This window comes from Anguilla anguilla, chromosome 6, assembly GCF_013347855.1.
Source record: "Anguilla anguilla isolate fAngAng1 chromosome 6, fAngAng1.pri, whole genome shotgun sequence".
NCBI lineage: Eukaryota > Metazoa > Chordata > Actinopteri > Anguilliformes > Anguillidae > Anguilla > Anguilla anguilla.
Window position 1 is genome coordinate 55544705 of NC_049206.1, and position 22064 is coordinate 55566768.

Sequence of the window (22064 nt, forward strand, 5' to 3'; positions counted from 1 at the left end):
GGGGAAAAAAAAAACAAAAAACGGGGTTTTATTTCATGCGGATCCTGACTCTGCCGTTCCGGGGAATAACGTTCCTTTAAAGTCACCTTCCCCCCCCCTCGGGAGGAAGTGCGGAGGAATGCGGAGAGAGGGGACGGTGCGTCCAATCAGAAGGCCCGGATCTCAGTCCGAAAGGCCGCGTCGCTCAGCTGATTTCCACGGCCTTGTGCATCTTGACAGAGCACTATTATCTTAGCTTGAATGTGATGTGCTGGCTTATTTATTTTTGATCAGCTCGTATAACAAGCGCTCATTAAGTGGTAATAATTTGTGATTTATTGAGCGTTTCGTGCGTGCGCTCAAGCACTTATTACCTGATCAGGCAGGAGCCATCTGTCTGCAGGCAGCACAATAGACTCTCATCACCCCACGGCCGTGGCCTTCAGTGTGAGACTCCACTGTGACAGTGTCCCTGCGGCTGGATTTGTGTGTGTGTGTGTGTGTAATGTAATGTAATGCGCTGGTCCCTAGACTGGATGTGTGTGTGTGTGTAATGTAATGTGATGTAATGCGCTGGTCCCTAGACTGGATGTGTGTGTGTGTATGTAATGTAATGTAATGTAATGCGCTGGTCCCTAGACTGGATGTGTGTGTGTATGTAATGTAATCTAGTGCGCGTATGCGTATGTGTGGACAGTCAGCAGGCTGGTCCCTAGACCGAATGTGTGTGTATAAGTAATATAATGTGATGTAATATAATGCGCATATGCATATGTGCATACACGGACAGTCAGCCGGCTGGTCCCTTGGCTGGATGTAATGTAATGTGATGTAATGCGCGTGTGAGTATGTGCATGTGTGGTCAGTCAGCAGGCTGGTCCCTAAGGTGGATGTGTGTATGTGTAATGTAATGCGCGTATGCGTACGTGTATACGCAGTAAACGCGCTGTTGCGACGTGGCGCGCTCGCGGAGAGAGAGCCGATGCATTTTTCATGCGAGACGCGCAGCAGGGCTTACCGCAGGGACCTGCTGCGGCGCGCCGTTGCCACGGTTATTAGGGGCGGCGAGATTCACGGGCGGCGGCAGGGACCGCTGCGCACGGCCAGCTGGAAAAGCTGCAGTCTCAGCCCCCCCTCTCGCCCCCCCTCCCCCCTCCCCCTCCCCCTCCCGCTGCCGTGGCTCCCAGACCCAGAAGCCTGACCCGGCATCTTTTGGCCGACTTCCCAACCCCCGACAGCACCTCTGGGCTCTCACGGGAGGGGGGAGGGGGGGGGAGGGCCATGACGCAGAGTCACTGCGCTACTGTGCGTCCTAAACGCGTCAAGCGTTCAGTAGGAGAGTTCTTTTGAACTCTATTTTCGCACACACACACACCTCCCCCCTGCTTACTGGCTTTCCCGGTGCATCTTGGGAGATGCGAACCTGAAGTCCTCCCTCCTGTTTTTTTTTGTTTTTTTTAAACCAGCCCCCGCCCTGGGCCGAGGCCCCCCCTAGGAGAGCAGCAGTGCTTACTCGCTTGGCCAGGCTTTGATTAAAGCCTCGCCACGCTGTCCCGCGCCCACACTGGGGCACTTGTGGGTTTTTTTCCATCCCCGGCTCTCTGAAATGCACCTGGACGGGTTTTTCTTCCGGAGCCCGTTGTGTATTTTTAGTGCGCGAATGTAAAGGTTAGGATTGATAAACGTGCGGTCGTCTGCGACTGCTCCCGCCCGCCCCCCCCACTCCTCCCGCCCCCCCACTCCTCCCACCCATCCCCCACTGCCCGTCGTTTGGCTGGAAGGAGTGGGTGAGGAGTGATAATGGAGAGAAAATGCTGATGGAAGATGCTCAACTCATAAATTCATAAATGCAAAGGCCATTTGTAAATGCCTTTCTGCGTGTTTTTTTTTCTCCTCCTTATTCTCTCTCAGGCTCTCTGTCTGTGTCTCTTTCTCCCTCTCTCTCCCCCCCCCCCCCCCCTCTCTCTTTGTCTGTCCTCTTAACCTTTTTGAACGCTTTTATTTTCTCCCAGTCGATGTTCTCCTATTACTTAACGCAGGTGGCGCTGGGAGCTCAGCTGTGCGGTCGCGGCCTAACTTACCTCATATAGCTGAGCATAAGCACCTGTGTCTGGAAAAAAAAGAAAAGAAAGTGCCCTATAAATGAACAGCCGTCACTGTGTTCCTCTGGGCCTTTTGGCTGATATGCAGGTTGTTAGTGCTCTTGAGTGTCACTCCATGCCGCCACCCAGCTAATTTCAGCTAAGCGACGCAATTTTGTCCATTAGCCGAGTATTAAAAAGCAGTCGATTTATGAAAATACCTACGAAAAAATAAAAAAGTCCTTTTACGCTGTCATTATTTCGCGCAGCGGCGCCTGTTATATCGTTAAATAATGTTCCGTCGGTTCAGGTGAGATTCAAAGTGACCTTCGTCTCGCGCGCTTAGCCAAATGAAGCTAAATTTTGTTTTTCGGGAAATGTTATGCGCTCGCTAATCCGCTCATTACTGATGGTCACATTATAGCACGTCTTTAATGAACCCGTTCCGTGGCTTTTAATAGCATTTGACTGGTCCAGCTAGCTGCTATTAGTGACAAAAACAACAGCACTGAATCACTGGGTTTTAAGAGGTGTTAGAAGGAAGGAAGGGGACCTTTGGATCCTGGATTTTTCTTAGTATTTCCTTGTCTGTGTATAATTTAGCATTGTCGCATGTTAAAGCGTAGGTAGCACATCCGACATACACGCAAAACCGAGTTCCTGTTTTGAAGAATAGACTGCGTTTGGATCAGTCGACGCCAGATCTGTCAAATGGAGCTGCGTCGGGCTGTCATCGTAGAGTCTGTGTCAAACGAGTCGTGTTAGCAACGTTGTCATTTTTTTCTCGTTTCCATCTGCAGCTTTGAAAGTAAAATCAGAACTATAAGCAGTTAATTCCAACAGGCGACAGAGGAGGGCCTATTTGGCCGAAATTCAGGAGGAATGTTTTTTTTTTTTTTTTGCTTGTTTCTTCCGTTTGGTTTTTGGTGGCTTGTTTTGTTTTGTTTTTTCTAAAAGCGGGCTCGCTCTGGATGTCCCTACGGGGGGAGGGGGGGGGGTGTGGGGAAACCCCCCCCCCCCCCCCCCCAGGGAGCTCTCAGAGCAGCTGTGTCCCGCGTTAGCGGCAGATTAATGAACTTCCTCCCGCGTCCGCGGGGAACAGGAAGTGAGGCGTCGGGTCTGCGGCGCACGGGGCCCTCGGGTGTCTCGGGGTACAAACGAACGGCCCCGCCTCTGAGCTTCGTCTGGCGCGAGCTCGTCTGCCGCTCGCAGCCGAACGCGTCTGTTCGGCCTACGCAGCGCGGAGACAGACGCGCCTGTCCTTCTCTCCGCCACCCTCTGTCTCTTTATTATCCGTCTCCTTCTTCTGTTCTCTCCCCCTCTCTCCCTCTCTGTCTCTCTCTCCCTCTTTCTCGTGCTCTCTTTCTCTCTGTCTCTGTTCTCTATGGCTCCCTCTCTCTGTCTCTCTTTTGCTCTTCCTCACACTCTCTCTCTCTCTCTCTCCCTCTCACTCTCTCTTTCTCTCTTTCCCTCTTTCTCTCTGTCTCTCTTCTCTCTTTCTCTCTCTCTCTCTCTCACACACGCTGTCAGGCTCCTTTCACCTTGGTTCGGAATAATTTTATTCCAACTTCGCAAATTATTAACACACAGGAAACTTTTCATTGCTTTGATGGAGGTGCACCTGGATTCAGTCGGTACTCATTACATTTAAAAAATAAAATAAAAAAAGAAGCTATTTTACCTTGAATTATTTTTTTTATTGTTTCTCGACTAGTGTTTGGAAGATTGCCTTATCTCTGCGTGGCTCTCTGTCTGTGGAGGAGGCTGCTTTATCTGTTTGCAAAGCGTAAAACTAATTCAGTCTGAATAAAAAATGCCATGGCCTGGTTGATTGGGTTGATTTGAAAAAGACACGTCTAAATTGTCTGCAGGCGAAGGTTTGTGAACGTGAACTTGGGGTTGCTGGTTTGAGTCCAGACAAATGGATAATGGCAGAAAGTAGCTCCCAGGGGGCATCGCTGCCATAGCGGTACATTGGGGCACATTGGGGGCAGATTAGGTCTCCTGTGTGTCCCGGTGCATTCTGGGAAAGCCACAGAACGTTCTGTATCAATCCTCTTCCACCAATCAAATCCGCTGTGGCCTAATATGAGTCTAGTAATCAGTCACCTCCACTGGAATTGTGTGAATTGTGTCATTGGATAATTTGCACCTGATTCAGGGAAGAGTTTTTATTTATTTATTTATTTATTTATTTTATTTATTTATTTGCTGTATTTAAGGGAAAAAGCAGCTAGCCTCGAGGACCTTCATTTCCTCACGACGGCCATTATTTTCAGCCAGGAAGCGGCAGGGCCGCCCTGTCGAAGAGAACATGCCGCTTCCTGGCTGAAAATAATGGAAAATAATTTGAAAGCAGGAGTTTTGAAAGGCACCGGGCGTCTGACGCCAATTCCGGTTTCCCGAGCCGATTGTGCTGTTCTCAAAGTGGCCGTTATTTCCTGAGAAGGCCCCCCCCCCCGCGGCTCTTTTGTTGCGCGGGACCCGTGCGAGAAAACCCGCCCTACCGCGCGGCGCAGACGCACTGCGCAGACGCCCGTCGCGCTGCGCAGACGCCCGTCCGGAGGTAATAACTGCGAAATATTCATTTGGGTTTTTTTCCCCCCTCTCTCTCTCTCTCTCCCCTCAGTTCTCATTCAGCTGGCGTCTGACGCTCTTCCTAAGGACCTGACGCTGGCCTTGGCCTATTTGCTCGCCCTTCCTCAGGTGAGCTTCCGCCGTTATATTTGGAAAAGGGGGGGAAAGGAGGCGCTCCTGTGTCTCCTGCAGACCCTCTGAGCTTTGGGCCTGTTACTGACGCAGAGTGGTACAGGGCTTCTTTTGAAAGGTCGTTTGAAAGTCGGAAAGTTCCCTTTGTTTGAGCTCGCTGTTGTTTTGTTTAGGGTTATTTTTTGCCGTTTGTTTTGTTTGAGGGTTTCTGCTTAATTTAGCTCACCTTTAACTGGGGCATTCAGTGCTGGAACGCACCTGTTTGTTATGCTAAATGGTCTGATTGCTCCTAACCCATATATGCTTTTACACGATACCATTGCTGCTACTAATACTACCGCTAATAATAATAATGGCAAAAATAATAACAAAATAATATTTGCAGTAATAGGGATGATCCCAGCGAACATTCATTGCAAATATATTTAGATTTTTGCAAAACTTTTCTTTGCTGATGATATGGTTTGCACATCTTCTAGTAAACTGAGCCAAGTATATCAAGTGTGTGGGTGTTTCCATTCTTTTGATGGCCACCAATTCATACTAGCATGAAATGATCAATTATCAGCGGTGTCAATATCCACACATGTTCATTTTGTGTACTGAATTAATGCGTAAATAATGTCATCTCTGGTCCCTCTACGTCCTACAAACAGAGATGGATGGGCGTGTATACTGAGAATGATTCGATATTGGCTCCTTTAAAATGTCACTGTCTTAAGCCCGATGAAGTATGAGAAATAATCTGCTCTAAATTCAGTCGGGTGGGGGCGGGGCGGGGGGGGGGGGTTGAGGCCTTGATTGATTTGGCACAGAGAGACTCAACTTAATTTAGTCTTTATTATACTGTTGCACTTCAGTGTTGACGCGCATACACACGCACACGCATACACGCACGCGCGCCACAAGCGTACGACGCGAGAATTCAAATGTCACTTAACCGCAGTTGATCACGTTTGCGATCGCTCTTTAGAATGAACCAAAATGGCCGCCCCCGGAGTTCGGCTTCCCCTTGACTGAACATCGATTTTATGTACACGCGCTGCGTTGAGACCTCCGCGTGCGTGTTTACAAATTGAAACGCTTGTAATATTGGCTTTATGAGTTTAAAATGAGAGATTTTCATTTTTTTGGACATTTGAAAGTACTTTTGGGAGTGCCGTGTTTGCTCTCGACGTCTTGCGAGGGTACGAGGGATGAATCTTGATCATCTTCATTCTTTTATGAAAAGAGCACTCTGTCCAAGGCACAGATATTGTGTGTTTTTTTTAAAAGTTTTATTACGGGAAAATGTATTACCAGAAATGTATGAAATGTAATACACAGGAAAATTGTAGTCATAAGGGGAAATGAAATTGAAAGTAAGGGTATTTACTTTCCCAAAAAACAGTAAGTTGGGGCACTACCCTGGAGTTCAGTCACCTACACCCCGGGGCTGCTCTGCCTCATTCTCTGAGCTCAAAGAGCCCTAAAGCCGAAAGGTTGCGTACCTTGAACATTAGCTTAAGCACATATTAGCATTAGTTTGGCACATATGAGCATTAGCCTGGTGCATACAAGCATTAGCTTGAGCAGGTATTAGCATTTGTTTGGTACGTATAAGCATTAGCTTGGCACATATGAGCATTAGCCTGGTGCATACAAGCATTAGCTTGAGCAGGTATTAGCATTTGTTTGGTACGTATAAGCATTAGTTTGGCACATATGAGCATTAGCCTGGTGCATACAAGCATTAGCTTGAGCAGATATTAGCATTTGTTTGGCACATATAAGCATTAGCTTAGCATGTATAAGCATTAGCTTGTCGCGTATAAGCATAAGCTTGGCACGTGTGTGCAAGTTTACAGAACGTCCATGGGTCCGCCTGGACAGGGGTGAGAATTATAGTGCTACGCACAAGCACATGCACACACACCTGCGCACATGTACAGTACACGCGCACACACACGCGCGCTCTATACGACTGGCTCGTCATTTCCTGTTTGTGAAGCGCGCCGCGGTTATAGCCGAAGGGTACGGCTCCTGTTCCGAGCGCCAAGTGCCTTTATCTCTCCGGAGCCGCGGGGGAAGAAATGGATGGTGACTGGCCGTGTCTGGCCGGGTACGTATCGCCACTTGTCTTGGGGGAAGACTAATTTATATTCTGATTTAGATCCTGGACGCCAACAAGTGTTTCGAGAAGCAGTCTCACTCGGCGCTGTCGCTGCAGCTGGCCGCGTACTATTACGCCATGCAGATATATGCGCGGCTGGCTCCCTGTCTCAAGGACGAATGTCACCCACTCTACCGGGTAAGTGCTCGACGTGCCAGCGTGCGCGCTCTCTCTCTCTCTCACTTTCTCTGAATGTCTCTCTCTCTCACTTTCTCTGAATGTCTCTCTCTCTCACTTTCTCTCTCTCTCACTCTCTCTGAGTGTCTCTCTCTCACTCTCCCTGACTCTCTCTCTCTCTTTCCCTCTTTCTCTCTCTCTCTCCCTCTCTCTCACTCTCACTCTCCCTCTGTCTCTCCCTCTGTCTCTCTCTCTCTCTCTCTCTCTCTTTCTCTCTCTCTTTCTTTCCTTTTTTTTTTCCCGAATGTCTGTTTTGATGTGTGAGTGTTAATTCTGAAGCGGACAGAAAGCCACCTGTCGTCCTCCGAACGCGTGTGTCTGTGCTCCGGGCACGCCGAATTGACCTTGAGGAAGACGGCGAGCGTCGGAAGGTCGTGATGAATTGTCGCTTCGCTGTCGGCAGTTCGGTCTCTTCGTCACGTCGGCGTGCTGATCCGGCCTGGTCTACCGCCGCGGCCCTCCTACGCACCGGGTTAAGGATTTATGTGATGTCAGAGGAGCCGTTTGCTGCTTTCTGCACGTGTGTGGGGTGGGGTGTGTTTGTGTGGTGTGTGTGTGTGTGTTTGTGTGGTGTGTGTGTGGTGTGTGTGTGTGTGTGTTTGTATTTGTGCGTGTGACTTCAGCAATGTTTTGTGGAAGAAAAAAAAACAGAAATCCTGTAAATTTGTACATTTAAACGTAGAAATTCAGTTGTTGTTTTTTCAGTTGGTTCTACTAACATCACAAACTGTGTAAGCTTTCCACGCGCTGATGTAATAACTGTACCGCAGCTTGCCATAGCAGGAGCAACAGTTATATCTTTTATCCGTGGTAAGAAAACGGTATGTTTATCTAAGGCTGAAATATTTTCCCTGGGCGGCCTTAGCACAAACTCTCAATAAACACCGCGCCTCAGCATTGGAGGCGTCTTCACAAATCCTGCGTTAATTCTCCAGGAATCGCCGTCGAGGAGCAGAAATCGCTCCGTTTTGTCGTTCCTCCCTTTTCTGATGTCATGTGTGGGACCGGCTTTTCACTGCCGGCCTCTGATGTCATTACTGCTGTTTGTGTAGTTTTTTTTTTTTTTTTTTTTTTGTTCTGCGCTTAAACTGCAGCTTTCAAACATGAAACGCCGGCACATCAATATGCACATAAAAGCTTTGTTAGGGATCGTTTTTTTTCCAGGAGATTTTATTAAGAATTACCCATAATGTTCTGGCGATTCATCCTCTTCCGTGAGGGACCTTGCGTCACTCGCTGTGTGTTTTCGGGCTGGCGCTTCAAACCGGATTCGTTTCAAAGAGGCTTCTGATGGACCGCGACGTTCCGTACGCCGCGCGCTTCAAACGAGCGCCGCCTCGGGAGAGAAAAGAAAAGAAAAGAAAGCGAAGAAAGTTCCGCCATTTTCTTTCTTTCTTCCCTTCCGCTCGAAATCGCGCGACGGTTTTTTTACGCGTCTGTGCGACCGCGACCCAAAACGTGTTCCCGGACGGGTTCGGGGTTTGGGCCGGGCCCGTGAGGTTCTCTGTCCTTGAAGCAAAGGGGAGCTGACCTTTGACCTTTCGTCAGAGACGGCCCGTGCGCTGCTCTGGGAGACCCCTACAGGCAGAGTGCGGGATTACATTACATTACAGGTATTTACATAGCGCCCATTTACAACTGGATATATGCTGAAGCAATGCAGGTCAAGTACCTTCCTCTAATACAGTGGCAGTGTCCAACCTGGGAATCAAACCCGTGACCTTTAACCCTAACCCTAATCCTGAAGGCATTACACTACACTGCCATCCCAGTGTCCATGTCCATGTCCCGATGTCCTTTGGGATGTCCATTTGGATTTCGCTCACACTGTCCAGGGTCTTAAACAGGCCTTCAGCCAGGTAAAGAAGAGTGATCGATGGGAGCTCATGCATCCCAGTACACCTTAATGGGGGATAATGCTCACGGCCTTTCAGTAGAACAGTTCAACTCCATTACCTTGAGGGATTGGTAAATAATATATGTATTATAATTTTTTATGTAGTTGTGTGTGTGCATGCTTGTGTGTGTGTGTGTGTGTGCGTAGACATGCTGGAAAGATTTTACTTTGTCTGTATGAGAGTTTTGTTATTTTGAAAGATAGCACATCCCTGTTTTCAGAAGAGGTTCAACGTACCTTCTTTTTCTAGTGTTTCGAAAGGTTTGGGTGAGCAGTCCTAGCTCTGTCAGCTTCCAAACACGATCTGCCCAGAAGGGGAACACATAATTGCATTTGGCCCCTTTCAACATAATTTTGACAGGAGCGCGACGAATTACATCTGGATCTTTTTTCTCCTCCGATTGCATAACAACTGTGCATATGGTTTGCATAGCAAGCAGGAGCGAACCTGGTGTTTCTCTGCTCGTAAGTGCATAATTATGTATTTCATGTGGGAGTGTTAATGTGATTGGGTTTTTCTGCGGCGTGCCGGCACAAAAAAAACTCGGTTCGCCCGGTGTTTTCTCTCTGCACTCCTCGGTAAGCGGAGCCACTTTGTAACGAATTAACACGCTATTAATTCATCATCATCACAGAGTTGCACCGGGATAATAGACCGTTGGAATTAATTGGCCGAAATGGGTCAGCAGTTATGTTTAATTTGAGCGCTGCACGATGCCGGACTTGCATTCTGGGAAGTGGTGTTTCTTTCCGGAAGCAATGCCCAGGGCGCTATGAAGGCGTAAATGCGTACCGCACGTCGGTTGGCGTTTGGAAGGCCGTTTTTAAAAAAAGTTTTGAAGCTGGCTCTTTTTGAGGAGGTGTTAAAACCAGTGGGGTCTAAAGTCGGTTTGCGGGTCTCGCCGGATGGTTCCGGAACTTTTCGTTCGCTCCTCGATCTCTGTTCCCCCTCCCCAAGCTGTCTTGGTGAGGAAGCCTTGCGCTAAAGAGGGTCTCCCCTTTGGGGGGGGGGTTAGACGGCGGTGTTGCGCGTCTCGCCGGATGGTTCTGGAGCTTCGGCCTGGACGCTGGCCAGAAGAGAGGCTCTCTCTCACGTCTCTCCCGCTGCCTCTGTCGCAGTTAGCGGGTCGCGGTGGCGGGTTGCGCTGGCCTGGTCCAGCGGGCCGCCCGCTGTGCGCGGAAGGGGGAGACGCACGTCGCGGCTAGCCGGCTCCCCCCCCCCCCCCCCCCCACAGCCCCCCCACCCCTGAAGCCGACCCTGCTATTGAAGTTCCCTCCCCCTGATTTACCACCGTGCTGCGCTGCCTCCAGCAGTCTGGGCTGAAGAACAGCTCTCTCTCTCTCTCTCTCTCTCTCTTCTCCTCCCCTACGTCCCCCCCCCCCCTCGCCTGGCTCAGCTTGCCTGCTGTCAGCCCCCCCGCCTAAGATGGACGAGCTCTATCTGACACCAGCTGATAAAGCTCAGCTTCCCCTGCTCTCCAGGAGAAGAGTGTATCTGTCAATATCCTGCTGGGGGAGGGGGAGGGGGAGGGGGGGGGTCTGGCTGCTGGGGTTATTTGGTTCATGGTTGCAGGCAGATGTGGGTAAAATTATTAATATGCATAAGACAATTTAATCTATGATTTTGGCCATGTTGCCAAGTATTTTGATGTTAAATACAATATTTTATGCAAAAATATCTGTGTGTAAATTCCGTTTTACATATATGTAGTACTGTACACACACACACACACACATGTATATATATATATCTATACATATACACACACTATGGACATACTGTATAAACACACACATGTTTATACTGTATGTGTGTGTGTGTGTACATTTGGGATTCATTAGTCACCGGCAGTAGGAATGACAGCAGGTTCAGCCTGAAGACGTTCCTGTGAAATCCTCCTCATACTGTTTAATCCCGGTGGAGCTGAGTGAAAAAGCCGTCCAGCAGACCCCGGTCACCTCCACACCTCCGCTTAATGCAGCGCCTCTGACCTTTGAGACGGCTCGCGTGCCTTTCGCTGTCGTTACTCCGCGGCCTCGAATCGATCGCAGAAGTCCCGGAGCCGCTGAGGGCGTCGGCCGCATCGGTCCCCGGGGGGGTGGGGGGGGGGTAGGGGGACGGTTTCCCGCGGCGGTAGGGCTGTGGCTCAGCTTATGAACCCGTGACAGCCTCCATGGTTAGCGGTGGCGGCGGCGGCGCTTAAAGAGCTGACCCGGCCCGATCGATGCCCGCGCCGCCCGCTCGTGAGGAAGGGGGTCGCGTCGCCGCCATTTTGCGATCGGGGAGAGGGGTCTCCAGTCGTCGCCCGTCTTTTCCCGCCATGGGTTCGCCGCGAGAGAGCGCTTCATGATTACCGCCCCGCTATGGCGAACGCTATCGATCCGTGACGCGCTCCGATGCGTCGCAAATATTTGAGGTGCGAGCTGGGATCTTCGTGAGCTGCGTGTTTTCGGACCCCCCCCCCCCCCCGCACCTTTTATTTTTTAATTCTGTTTTTTTTAATGCGAGAACATCGCTATGTTCCCACAGCCTTTGATTCACAAGCTCAGCTCTCTAACCGTTATACCGCACTGCCGCCCTGGTCCTTCGGTTCTAATTCATCTTTACACAAAGTCCGCTGCCATGATTTTTATTTTATTTTTTAAGAGCTCACTTTAGAGCATCGATGGCAGTCTGCGGGGGAAAAAAAGTCAGGCTAGCGTGCACAGGACTAGCGTTAGCTTTTAGCGTATAGAGGGAGCGCGGAATCAAAGGCTTCTTAACATGCATCTCGCTGCTTCTTTTATTCTCTAAGCTTCCCCCCCCCCCCCCCCCCCCTCCACTGAGGTTATGATCGAGAAAGATCAGATGTGTTTAGCGCCGATTGATCAGCTTGCAGGCCGGGTCAGGGGCTTTGATTTTTTTATTTTTAATTTATTTATTTATTTATTTATTTATTTATTTATTTATTATTTATTTATTTATTTAATTTTTTCACGGCGATGTCGATACGCTCGCTCCAGCTCTGGGGACGTTGCTGATGCCCTGCAGTTACGAGGCAGGTGCTGTAACCTTCTGCCAAAATGTCGGACAGTAATGACATCCCCCCCCCCCCCCCCCCCCCAATCCCCTGCCCCCCCTCCCACCCCCCCCCGCGGTCCTGACTATGAATTTATGTGCAAATAGCAGCTATGCTGAGGCACTGGCTCCCTCCGCATGAGTTCACACGGAGAGCGGGGTTTCATCACAGAGCCCCCCACCGAAATGTTAATTTTTCTGCTCGCAAGAAGACCTTTAAGAAACTGTTTAGCATAATTGTTTCTCGGGCCGCGCTTCGTGGCGCGCCGCCTTTTCTGCTGAGCGGAGAAACTCAGATTTTTTTTTTTTTTTTCACTCGGCCATTTATCTTGTTCCAGCTTTTCACTTTCGGTGAGCCCGGAATTGATCACGGGTCCCTCCGCCTGCGTTACGCAGGGCGAGCCCCGAAAGTTTTTACGCCCCCCGGCGTCCCCCCGCCGACCGGCGCGGTCTTAATCAGGAGCCGCCGCGGCTGCTTGGCAGGCAAACGCGCGGAGCTTCTGAGACAATGGAAGGCAATGAAATTATTAATCCTAATTTTAGCGCACGCGCGAGAGCTCGGCTTCTGAAAGAGAGGTAATTAAAGAGGGGGGGGGACCGCAGAATGAGATTCATCTGGAGCGGTGCCCCCCCCCGTACCATCGGAGCAGGAAACGAGGTCCAGCCAGGAGGGGGGGCGGGGCGGCGGCGAGGGGGCGGTTTTTGGGCAGCGACTTGCATCTCTCCGCTCCGCACGCCGAAGCTCAGCCAGCCCTCCCTCAAGCTCGCTTTGCGTCATTAGCGCTAATCGCTACATCAGCGGCTGCCCTCCCTCGTAACGGCGGGGGGGGGGGGGGGCCCTGATGTTTGTCTCTCGCTGGCTAGGGTGACCCCCCCCCCCCCCCCCCCGAGTCGCTGGCGAATGAGGAACGCGGGCGTGAGTCGGCGTTCCCCCCCGTGACCCCCGTGACCCCGATTTCAGCAGAATCTCCTGTGAAAAGGGGCGTCATCGTTTATCATTTAATTGAAAATACATCCAGCAAAACCCCTTTTACCCTCCATTGTGCTCCATGTGTTCTCCGGGGTTACACGCTCTTAAATGATGTGCACACATGTAGTGTGTGTGTGTGTGTTAACGTATTCATGCTCTTAAATGATGTGCATACATGTAGTGTGTGTGTGTTAACGTATTCATGCTCTTGAATGATGTGCATACATGTAGTGTGTGTGTGTTAACGTATTCATGCTCTTAAATGATGTGCATACATATAGTCAGTGTGTGTGTGTGTGTGTTAACGTATTCATGCTCTTGATTGACTGTTATTAGCCAAACACTTAATGCGTCAGTCACTTTTTTTTTTTTTTTTTACATGGCCTTTCTACCAGTTCCCCCCCCCCCACCTAACGAATAAACCGCCCTGTATTTCCATCTGATGAATTCCTCAGTATATATTTAGGCATGTTGTGGCTGAGCAAGCCCTTACTGCGTACTTTCCGTTGAAGCTGAAAGCTTACAGCCGGCAGTGGCTGTTTTTTTTTTTTTTTTTTGCGTGTTCACACACGTGTTTCTTTCTCATGAATGAATCGACAGGTCATATAAACGAGTCGACCGTCGCTTCTGCAGTTCCAGTAGCCGTTCCCTGTTTCCTCTCAGGGAGTGAAGGGTTTTTTTTTTTTTTACGGCAGATCAGTCAGTTTGACAGAGCGGCCGCTGCGTTGCAGAGCCATGGAGCGGTTAGCCGTGCTGACACGCTTAACGTCCGTGTTATTTTTTCCGGGAGTTAATTTTCAGGCTCATTTGCGCGCCGTGTCTAATTAAACGACGTTATTGTTGTCTCTTCCCTTTCCGTGTCAGTGCTGGTGTTTTTTTTTTTTGTTTTTTTTTCTTTCTAACAGTCGCGTACGCGGCGAGGAGCGAGTAAACGCTCTTTAATTCACACACCCTGCGCCGTGACTCTGAAGTCCAAATGCAATTAGCCCGTCGCAGATGAGATCGTGTTGGGTTACCCGGGGCATCAGTGGGTCTGAAAGAGATTTTTTTTTAAAAGCTGTGAGTCGGTGCTGAGCACGTGCAGACATTGAAATGGCGGGGCTCATCCTGACTTTTGGGGAATTTGAATCGTGATGGCGGGTCCTATTGGAAGGGCACAACAGGATGTCGCGGTGATCAAACAGGTTGTCCCTGAGACTAAAAATAATTGTTTTTTTTCCCCTTAATGTTGGTATATTGGACCAGCACAGGCCCCATAATATGTTTGCTCTGCTGAGTTTGTTGCTTGGTCTGGCTAACGCCCCCCCCCCCCCCCCCGCCCCGGCTGCACTGAGCGCGTGCGGTGGCACCAGGACTGCCTGTCTGATGCAAATTCATATTGCAAATACCATATTTCCACCTGACAAAAGTAAAGATTTATTGCATCATAGGGAGGCATCCCTGTTCATGTGCTATTACTATGTAATAGCTGTGTTATAAGCATGGGGTTGATATAGGCGGTTCACAAGTACGCACACACAGCAAGAAGATTGAAAGGTGCGGCAATTTTATGTTATAATGAAATGCGTGTCTAAAAATAGGGACACATTTGTGTCGCTAAGACGTATAATTTTGCCGCGTTTTGTTATTTTTTTTTCCCCTGCGTGTGAACTTGCCTAGCTCATGTCAACATGTCAACCCCTTGGTTAGAAGCAATTATAATAAGTAATAGATGTGTCTCCGCATTAATTCTACAGCCGTTCTGTCCTGTGTTAAGTTCTATTTGCAGTCATAAATGAAGTGTGGTGATATCAGTGCCAGGTCAAGTGGCCTTGCCATACTTGATACATGCATACATATTCATACAAGAGTGTGCCAATCAGCCGTCAGTACTCTCAATGCATCGCATTCACGATATGTAAAGCTTCTATATAAACGTTCTTTCGTCAGCCACCAAGCAAGGTGAAATTAAGCAGGTGCTTCTGGACAGGTATGGAGTCCTCATAGTTCAGTGTGCTGAAGACTTGCACTCATGACCAGCTGTGTTCAATATCAGTCCATAGCACCAATTATATGAGCCGTTGATTCATATAATCGAGCCAGTAAACTGCATCTTGTGTTTTAACGGCTGCATTTGCTTTTGGCAGAATTCTTGAGCCCTTGGTCTATAAAAGGACCCTGGATCGGTTTGTGGAAAGCTTGCCTGTGTTCCGTGCGATATTGCAAGTAGCGCTGCTCGTTCTCGCTAGCGAACGGTCGAGACAATGGCGTGAAACGTGCACGCGCGCAGAGCCGTATTTCTCTAAGCCCAGATCTATGAGCCTTGTCATCACAAGGACAGAACGCTGGGAATATGCCCGAGGCCGGTACGAGATATATTTTGTTTTCAGAGACATCCAAAGCGTGTGATCAAACGCAACCTCGGTTTGAGGGAGAAGGCGATCTGAAATATTTACGAACCGCAGGAAAGCAGCGGACGTTTTTTTGTAGCCGTTGAAAAGAGACGCGAGAGCGGCGTCTGCCTGGGGGGGGCGGGCGGGAGGGAAGTACTGTACCTTCTCCTCCGCGGGATTGTAAAACCTGTCCCCCTTTCAACACCGCGGGGGAGCGAGGACACGTCGGGGCTGTCGGGATTCCGGGATTAGCCGTACGGTTAATGGAAGTCGCGCGCGGTCGAGGTCCCGGAGCAGAGACGGCGCGTTATCGCTGATGTGATAGCTAATCGGCTCTGAAACATCTCTCTGGCAGCGGGCTTCCTGTGCGGGTCATTTGCATCCGCGGGTTTTTGCAGAGATACGGCCTTGCGTGGCAGTGCTAGGCCGTGGGTGATACAGGTGTGATACAGGTGTGTTTTTTTGCAGAGATACGGCCTTGCGTGGCAGTGCTAGGCCGTGGGTGATACAGGTGTGTGTTTTTATACGTTCCTGTTTTTATGAATACGGTTCGCTGGGAGCCTGGGTTTCATCTGCAAAACGTGAGCGTCCTGCTTCAAGTCTCGGCGTTTAAAGAGCAGAAGATGGTCAGTTAGTCTTGTGTAACAAAAGAAAAAAAGACATCGGATTTTACTTACATTTTTTTCCCTGCAGCATAAAATGCCGACTGTACGCCTGCCTTCGAGAAACTCTGGAGGGGTGACGAGGTCCAACATTTATTTGAAATGGTTCAAGCCTTTTGACACAAGTGCTGTTGCTGTGGGTCACTGGGTATTTTGAAGGAGAAAAATACTTTAACCAATGTCCTGAACCAGCTTGGTCTCTTGAGTGATGTTATGTGTTTGTTTGTAACAGGTTTATTTGAAAATTCTTACGGATCTAATGGATTGTTTTCAATTTATTTAATTCTTTGTCAACTAAAAAGTCAATGTAAGTCAGTTATGTGTTTCATCCAGGTCTGCTTGGGTGACGTAATTTCATTTGAAATGACCAAGAATCTACCCATTCCAAAAAAAAGTTTTTAATTTTATTTTGAATATGTTCTTATTGTACATACATTAGTTTATGCTAGTTATTAGTAAAATAAATGGGAGTGTTGTCAGTAATGGACGGTACTTTTCGGGACATACAGTATAGTTGTTACGATTGGGTTATATATACAGGATACCACAGTGTCTAGAGTTCCGCTGGTCTATTTTAAATTTTCTTTTTTTTTTTTTTCCAATTTAAGAGGCTTCCCACTCTCTAGGGTTCTGCATAGCTTGCTCTTAAAGATTAACGATGGGTAGGTGTCCTAGCGTAGCCTTTCTTTCCCACCTTCTGTTTAGAAGGGAAGACGTTATATGTGATGCAAAATGCCAGAAATGAAAGATTTGTTGTTGGGTTTTTTTTTTTTTTGCCTATTTCCTTCTGTCTGCGGTACTGACTGAGATAAGAGATGAGGAGAATTACTCACCGGCTCAATAACCCGAATTCCGTTATATTCCCTCCCGAGTCTCTCCTTCAAAACTTTTGCATATTTAAACTGGTCTGAAGTACACCCCCCACAGCAGGCTGGTTGTGTAGCGCAGTTCTCACTCGCTCACACGCTCGTTCTAACGGAGGACGACACAGTGGCCGCCAAAATTAATTTTTAATTACGCCGCGTAATGTCATTTGGCGAGGAAGAAGTCGATGGACCACCTCACGGGCCGGGAAAAAAAATTGAATAATTGAAGGGCTGGCCTTGATCTAATTTGACGGAGATGCGTTTTTGTCGTTTTGAATTTCAATTTAAGAACGTTCTAATTACATATTTGAAGAGTTAACGAGTTAGCTCTTCAAATAACCTTAAAGGGTTAACGTGCACCCATTGGTATTTCTGTTTGCCTCTGCGTCAGATTTCTCCCTCGTCGCCATTCTGTGTCTGCCTGAACGCCGCAGGCTTTGCTCAGATTGGTACGGCGCGGGGCTACATTTCATTCAGAGCCCGAATGGCCGCCGCGCTCCGCTGGTCCGCATGGAGAGCCGCGCTACGGCGGTTTATAAATGATGAGCCATCGAGTGGGTCCGGCGCACGCGTGCGGAATTCTGCCGCGTGTTCTCCCGCTTTGTATTTTCTCGGCCCTGAACATTTACATAGAACTAATACACTACTTCATGTATGACGTATCTGGCCAACTGAACCTTGAAATGGAATGGTGGCAGTTCAGATCCATTATCACGCTAGTCCCCCCCCCCACCCCCTTTTTTTTTTTTGCAACACTATGGCAATTCCCCGCATACTGATATGCAGCTGTTAGACCTATAAATGCCTGCCTGAAATATCTAACACTTTTTATGCTGTTGCTTTGGGAAACGATGAGTTGTTGGCTTGGGCATGCAATGAGCACGACCTAAAATCTGGTCTTTTTCTGTCCATTAGCAGAGTGGAGTGGCTATCAGTTAGCTACTGAGAAAGAAGGTCCTATTTTTAAGAATGTCGTAAAACAAATCCATCAGTGACTAGCCTCCCTCTTGAAATCCAATGGCCTGAATTTGCACGAAAGATTTTACGATGGAGACCATAGAATTGTTGGCACACATTTTTAGCTAGACGCATTTTATGACTGAGCTTAAATGCACAAAAGTAGCATTTACTTCTGCAATATTTTATTCACTTAAGTATAACACTTGGAAACACTTCTGGCCACATGTAGCTCTGCTGTAATTAAACCATATATAATGTTGGCGAAAATATAGAGTACCAGGGAGAGCAGTCGCTGTGTAGAATAGCTTGTCTGGTCATGTAATAGATCAGGCTTGATACAGTGCTAGAATACTATCTTGTTTGTAGATAAGCTGAGCACTTGCTACACTTTAGTAGTAGGAAAATGGCAAGCATTGTTTGGCTAAATGGCCTATTCTCATCATGATGTGTTTTGTTAAAGGAGAACTAGCTGCTAACCCCGATGTCCTGTTTACTTCACTGTTTTGATTCCATTTGTTAGTCCTGTCATTCGTTCCGTTTGTTTAACAGTTCATTCATCTCATGAATATTAACGCTAATTAAGGCCAACCTCGCGAATCTGGAACTGAAAAGTTTTTCAGGCTCCGGTTTTGTTCTCTGCTTTCGAGCAACAGACTGCCGCTGGATCAACAGATAAAATAACCCTTCGCACTTTTGTTCGCACGTTATTCATTATTCGCTTTTTCACACCGATGCACTGCCGTACGCTTCCTCCCCGCGGTGTGATAATGTGTGTGTCTGTGTGTGTGTGTGTGTGTGTGTCTGTGTGTGTGTGTGTGTGTGTCTGTGTGTCTGTGTGTGTGTGTGTGTGTGTGTGTGTGTGTGTGTGTGTGTGTGTGTGTGTGTGTGTGCGCGCCTGTGTGTGTGTGTGTGTGTGCGCTCGTGTGTGTGTGTGTGTGTGTGTGTGTGTGTGTGCGCCCGTGTGTGTGTGTGTGTGTGCGCCCGTGTCTGTGTGTGTGTGTGTGTTTGGAAGCCATCAAAAGCGAAGTCATGCTGTGTTGATACTGCATTGTGAGGCACTGTATTTAGAGTCTGTAATCCCAGACGTGGAGTCTTTTAAATGTTATAAAAGGGACTAATAAAAATGTGTTGCGGATGCTATTGTGAGATGAATGCGGCTGGAACAGCAGGGCAGAGGTGAAAATTAGTCAACAATGCCGTTCTCCCTGGAAGCGCTGCGGGAGGTGCGTTTTAACAGAGGGTGACTCCTTTATGGGAGCAGCTTGCCCGGGGTCTTACTGGAAGCTGGGATCTTTGGATTGTTCTGAACCAGGGCTTGGTCTAGACTGAATTACCCCTTACAGAAATAGAACACACTGTAATACATTGTAAATATGTGGGAAACATACTGAGTTATAGAATTGTATATTTATCACGCCAATGTATTTTTTTTTTTTTTATGAATGTGGAAATATCTTAAGGTAGAAATCATTTGTGTGTTTGTCTTGATATTTTGAAGCGCTTCAGTATCTTGATCGTTATATGTGTTTTGTTTGAATGTATCTAATTTCAGTGTGTTTTCTGTGAGGTTCTTAGGCCGGGAAACCTGATTGGGTGAAATGGCGCCGTTCCCGCCGTTTTTGGGCGCGGGCGACGCCCGTTCTCACGCGCTCGCCTCGTGTTTCGTTACCGCAGGCCGACCCGAAGGACCTGATCAGGCTGGTGACGGCGCACGTGACGGACGGCCCGGCGGGGGCGGACTGGCCCGAGGAGCTGGAGAAGCTGATTGGCCAGCTCCGGCTGTACAACGAGCGGCTGACGGACTTCACCCAGGCGCAGGTGCTGCGCGGCCTGGGCCGCGGCGTCGACGTCCAGCGGTTCGCCGCCGACAGCAAGTACAAGAAGGAGACCATCCTGGGGCTCGCAGAGTAAGCGCTACGGCCGTTACCGAGGCTACGGTGGTTTGTCGCTCAGCGTACTGCGCCCATGGGGTGGGGAAGAGGGGTGGGGGGGGGGTGGGGGGAAGGGGGTAGGTGGGGGTGGGGGGGTGTAGCGGATGGTTAAGAGCTTCTGCCTTGAGGAGCACAATAGAGAGCTCGTACTGGGACCGGCAGGGGTATGCTCCCGGTCTCCATGGCGATTTTTCCACTGAAAGGGTTGTTCCAGCGGTGTGGGTACTGTCTGTGTCCGAGCGCCTCCTCCGTAGACTAGAGCAATGAGGAGACCGCGCTGGGCTGTGAGAGTCTCTATGATGACTTTTCCCTCCGAAATTGCGTGCTGGCTTGGCGGTTCCTTTGGTCCATTTTACCCCAACGAGAGCATCTACCGGCCATCAGAACTTATACCTGCTTTGCATTTTAAAAATGTGTGTAGTTTTACCAAGGGCGTGTCCAATGGGGCGGCTGGGTTCCCACTGTCCACTTCTGAAATTTGATTGGCAGCCCCAGGTGCCACCCTTATTTTTCCATGTTTAATAGCGCATTCATCCTTGGCTAATATAACTGCTGCCAATAGTGTGCCCCCCCCCCCTCCCCCAGCCAATCCCGGTAACCCCCCTTGACAGGAACGTTTCCTTGAACGTAACGGGATATTTTTCTCTGCCCAGGACCCTGGAGGAGAGCGTGTACCGGATCTCGCTGTCCCTGGCCCAGCGATACGGCGTGCCTCTCTGGGAGGTCTACATGACGCACCTGGAGTTCCTCTTCACGGACAGCGGGTGAGCGCGCGCGCTTTTCGATGATTAATTAAGGAGGCGTTTGTGCGTTTGAAAAGCGGGCCCCGCGGGTAAGTCCCCGGGGCGGACGGGTGGGTGGCACACTCTCGAGCGCCGGGCGGGTCAATTACCGCCATCGTAATTGCCCGATATTACGGGCTGTTGCCTCGTGAACGCTCGCGTAAACAGGGCCCGCATTTGCATATTAATTTCGCTCGGGGGGGACTAAAGAACGCAGAACGCCGACACTTTTTCAGTAAATGATCCCAAATGTCTTTTTTTTATTTTTTATACAAAATTCTGATTTATCTTTTTAGAATTCGTGGCCCCCCCCCCACACCCCCTTCGCTCCCTTTAGTTGGTTTGATCCGCGTTTCCACGGGAGACCGAGAGCCGGCCAGACAGTCACGACAGTGTTGGGATGGCAACACAAAAAGCTCGACAGATTGCTTTGAGGATGTCTGCCGAGAGGCCGCTTGTGTCCTCTCTCGTCCCCCCCGCGAGAGGGACGGGCGAACGAAGTACATTTACAGGACATATAACCGTCTCCAACCCGAATGTGGACTTTTTGTTTTGTTTTGTTTTGTTTTTCTTCTCCTGCCATTGATTGCGTCGTGTTAAAAAAGATGTTTTTTGCGGGCGGACCTGCCCCTCGACGCAGGTATAATGCGTTGAGTATCTGGGGAGACTCGATAATGTATTGGCGAGCATCGTTTTTTGGCAAGGGGAGCAGGCCGAACGTGCGCCTCAGCGTCCGATGATCAATCAAACAGCCACGCGTTGCAGTTGGCGCCGTCACCCAGGTGACACCCCTCTTTATGAAGTTTCTAATACTGACGCAGTTTGTCTGCATTATATAAAAACGGCCATTGATATTCACTTTGTAGGCCCCATGGAACCTGATTTGCTGGAGGAGAACTCTCGGTGCCAGATGCGTGCTCTACTGTTGCTTATTACCAAAAAAAAAAAAAAAGAAGATCAAAGAATGGTTGCTGCTCGTTTTTGTTTACTTTCTCTTGTTTTGAGCAGCTCCTAATGTCAAAAGCTCGAAAATTCTGTCGTGGTTTCAGACCTGACGGAAGGAATCTGGTTTGCCATGACGTGTAAAGTCTGCAGCCGTCTCCCTGCGTTTCCGAAAGTAGCGCGGTCTGAAATTACATTACATCACAGGCATTTAGCAGACGCTCTTATCCAGAGCGACTTACACAACTTTTACATAGCATTTTTACCTTGTATCCATTTATACAGCTGGATATACACTGGAGCAATTTCGGTTAAGTACCTTGCTCAAGGGTACAACGGCGGTGTCCTACCCGGGAATCGAACCTGCGACCTTTCGGTTACAAGCCCAGTTCCTTACCCACTGTGCTACACTCCGTTCCTTAACTTAACTGCCGTTTGTTTGTTTATTTGTTTGTTTGTTTGTTGGTTTGTTCAGACCTCGCTAGCGGGCCGGTCTGTGTGATATGTTAGCGTAATTTCCTCGCGC

The 22064-nt window shown here is 49.0% G+C and overlaps 1 protein-coding gene across 1 annotated transcript in view; it reads left to right on the forward strand.

The window, feature by feature from the left end:
- The window catches only part of nbas (NBAS subunit of NRZ tethering complex), a 190981-nt gene that overhangs the window by 91530 nt on the left and 77387 nt on the right, over positions 1–22064 (forward strand). Inside the window, exons 39-42 of the mRNA XM_035422884.1 lie at positions 4690–4766; positions 6922–7059; positions 19558–19790; positions 20468–20578. Coding sequence (XP_035278775.1) covers positions 4690–4766; positions 6922–7059; positions 19558–19790; positions 20468–20578 — 559 coding nt within the window. The remainder of the gene's footprint in view (positions 1–4689; positions 4767–6921; positions 7060–19557; positions 19791–20467; positions 20579–22064) is intronic.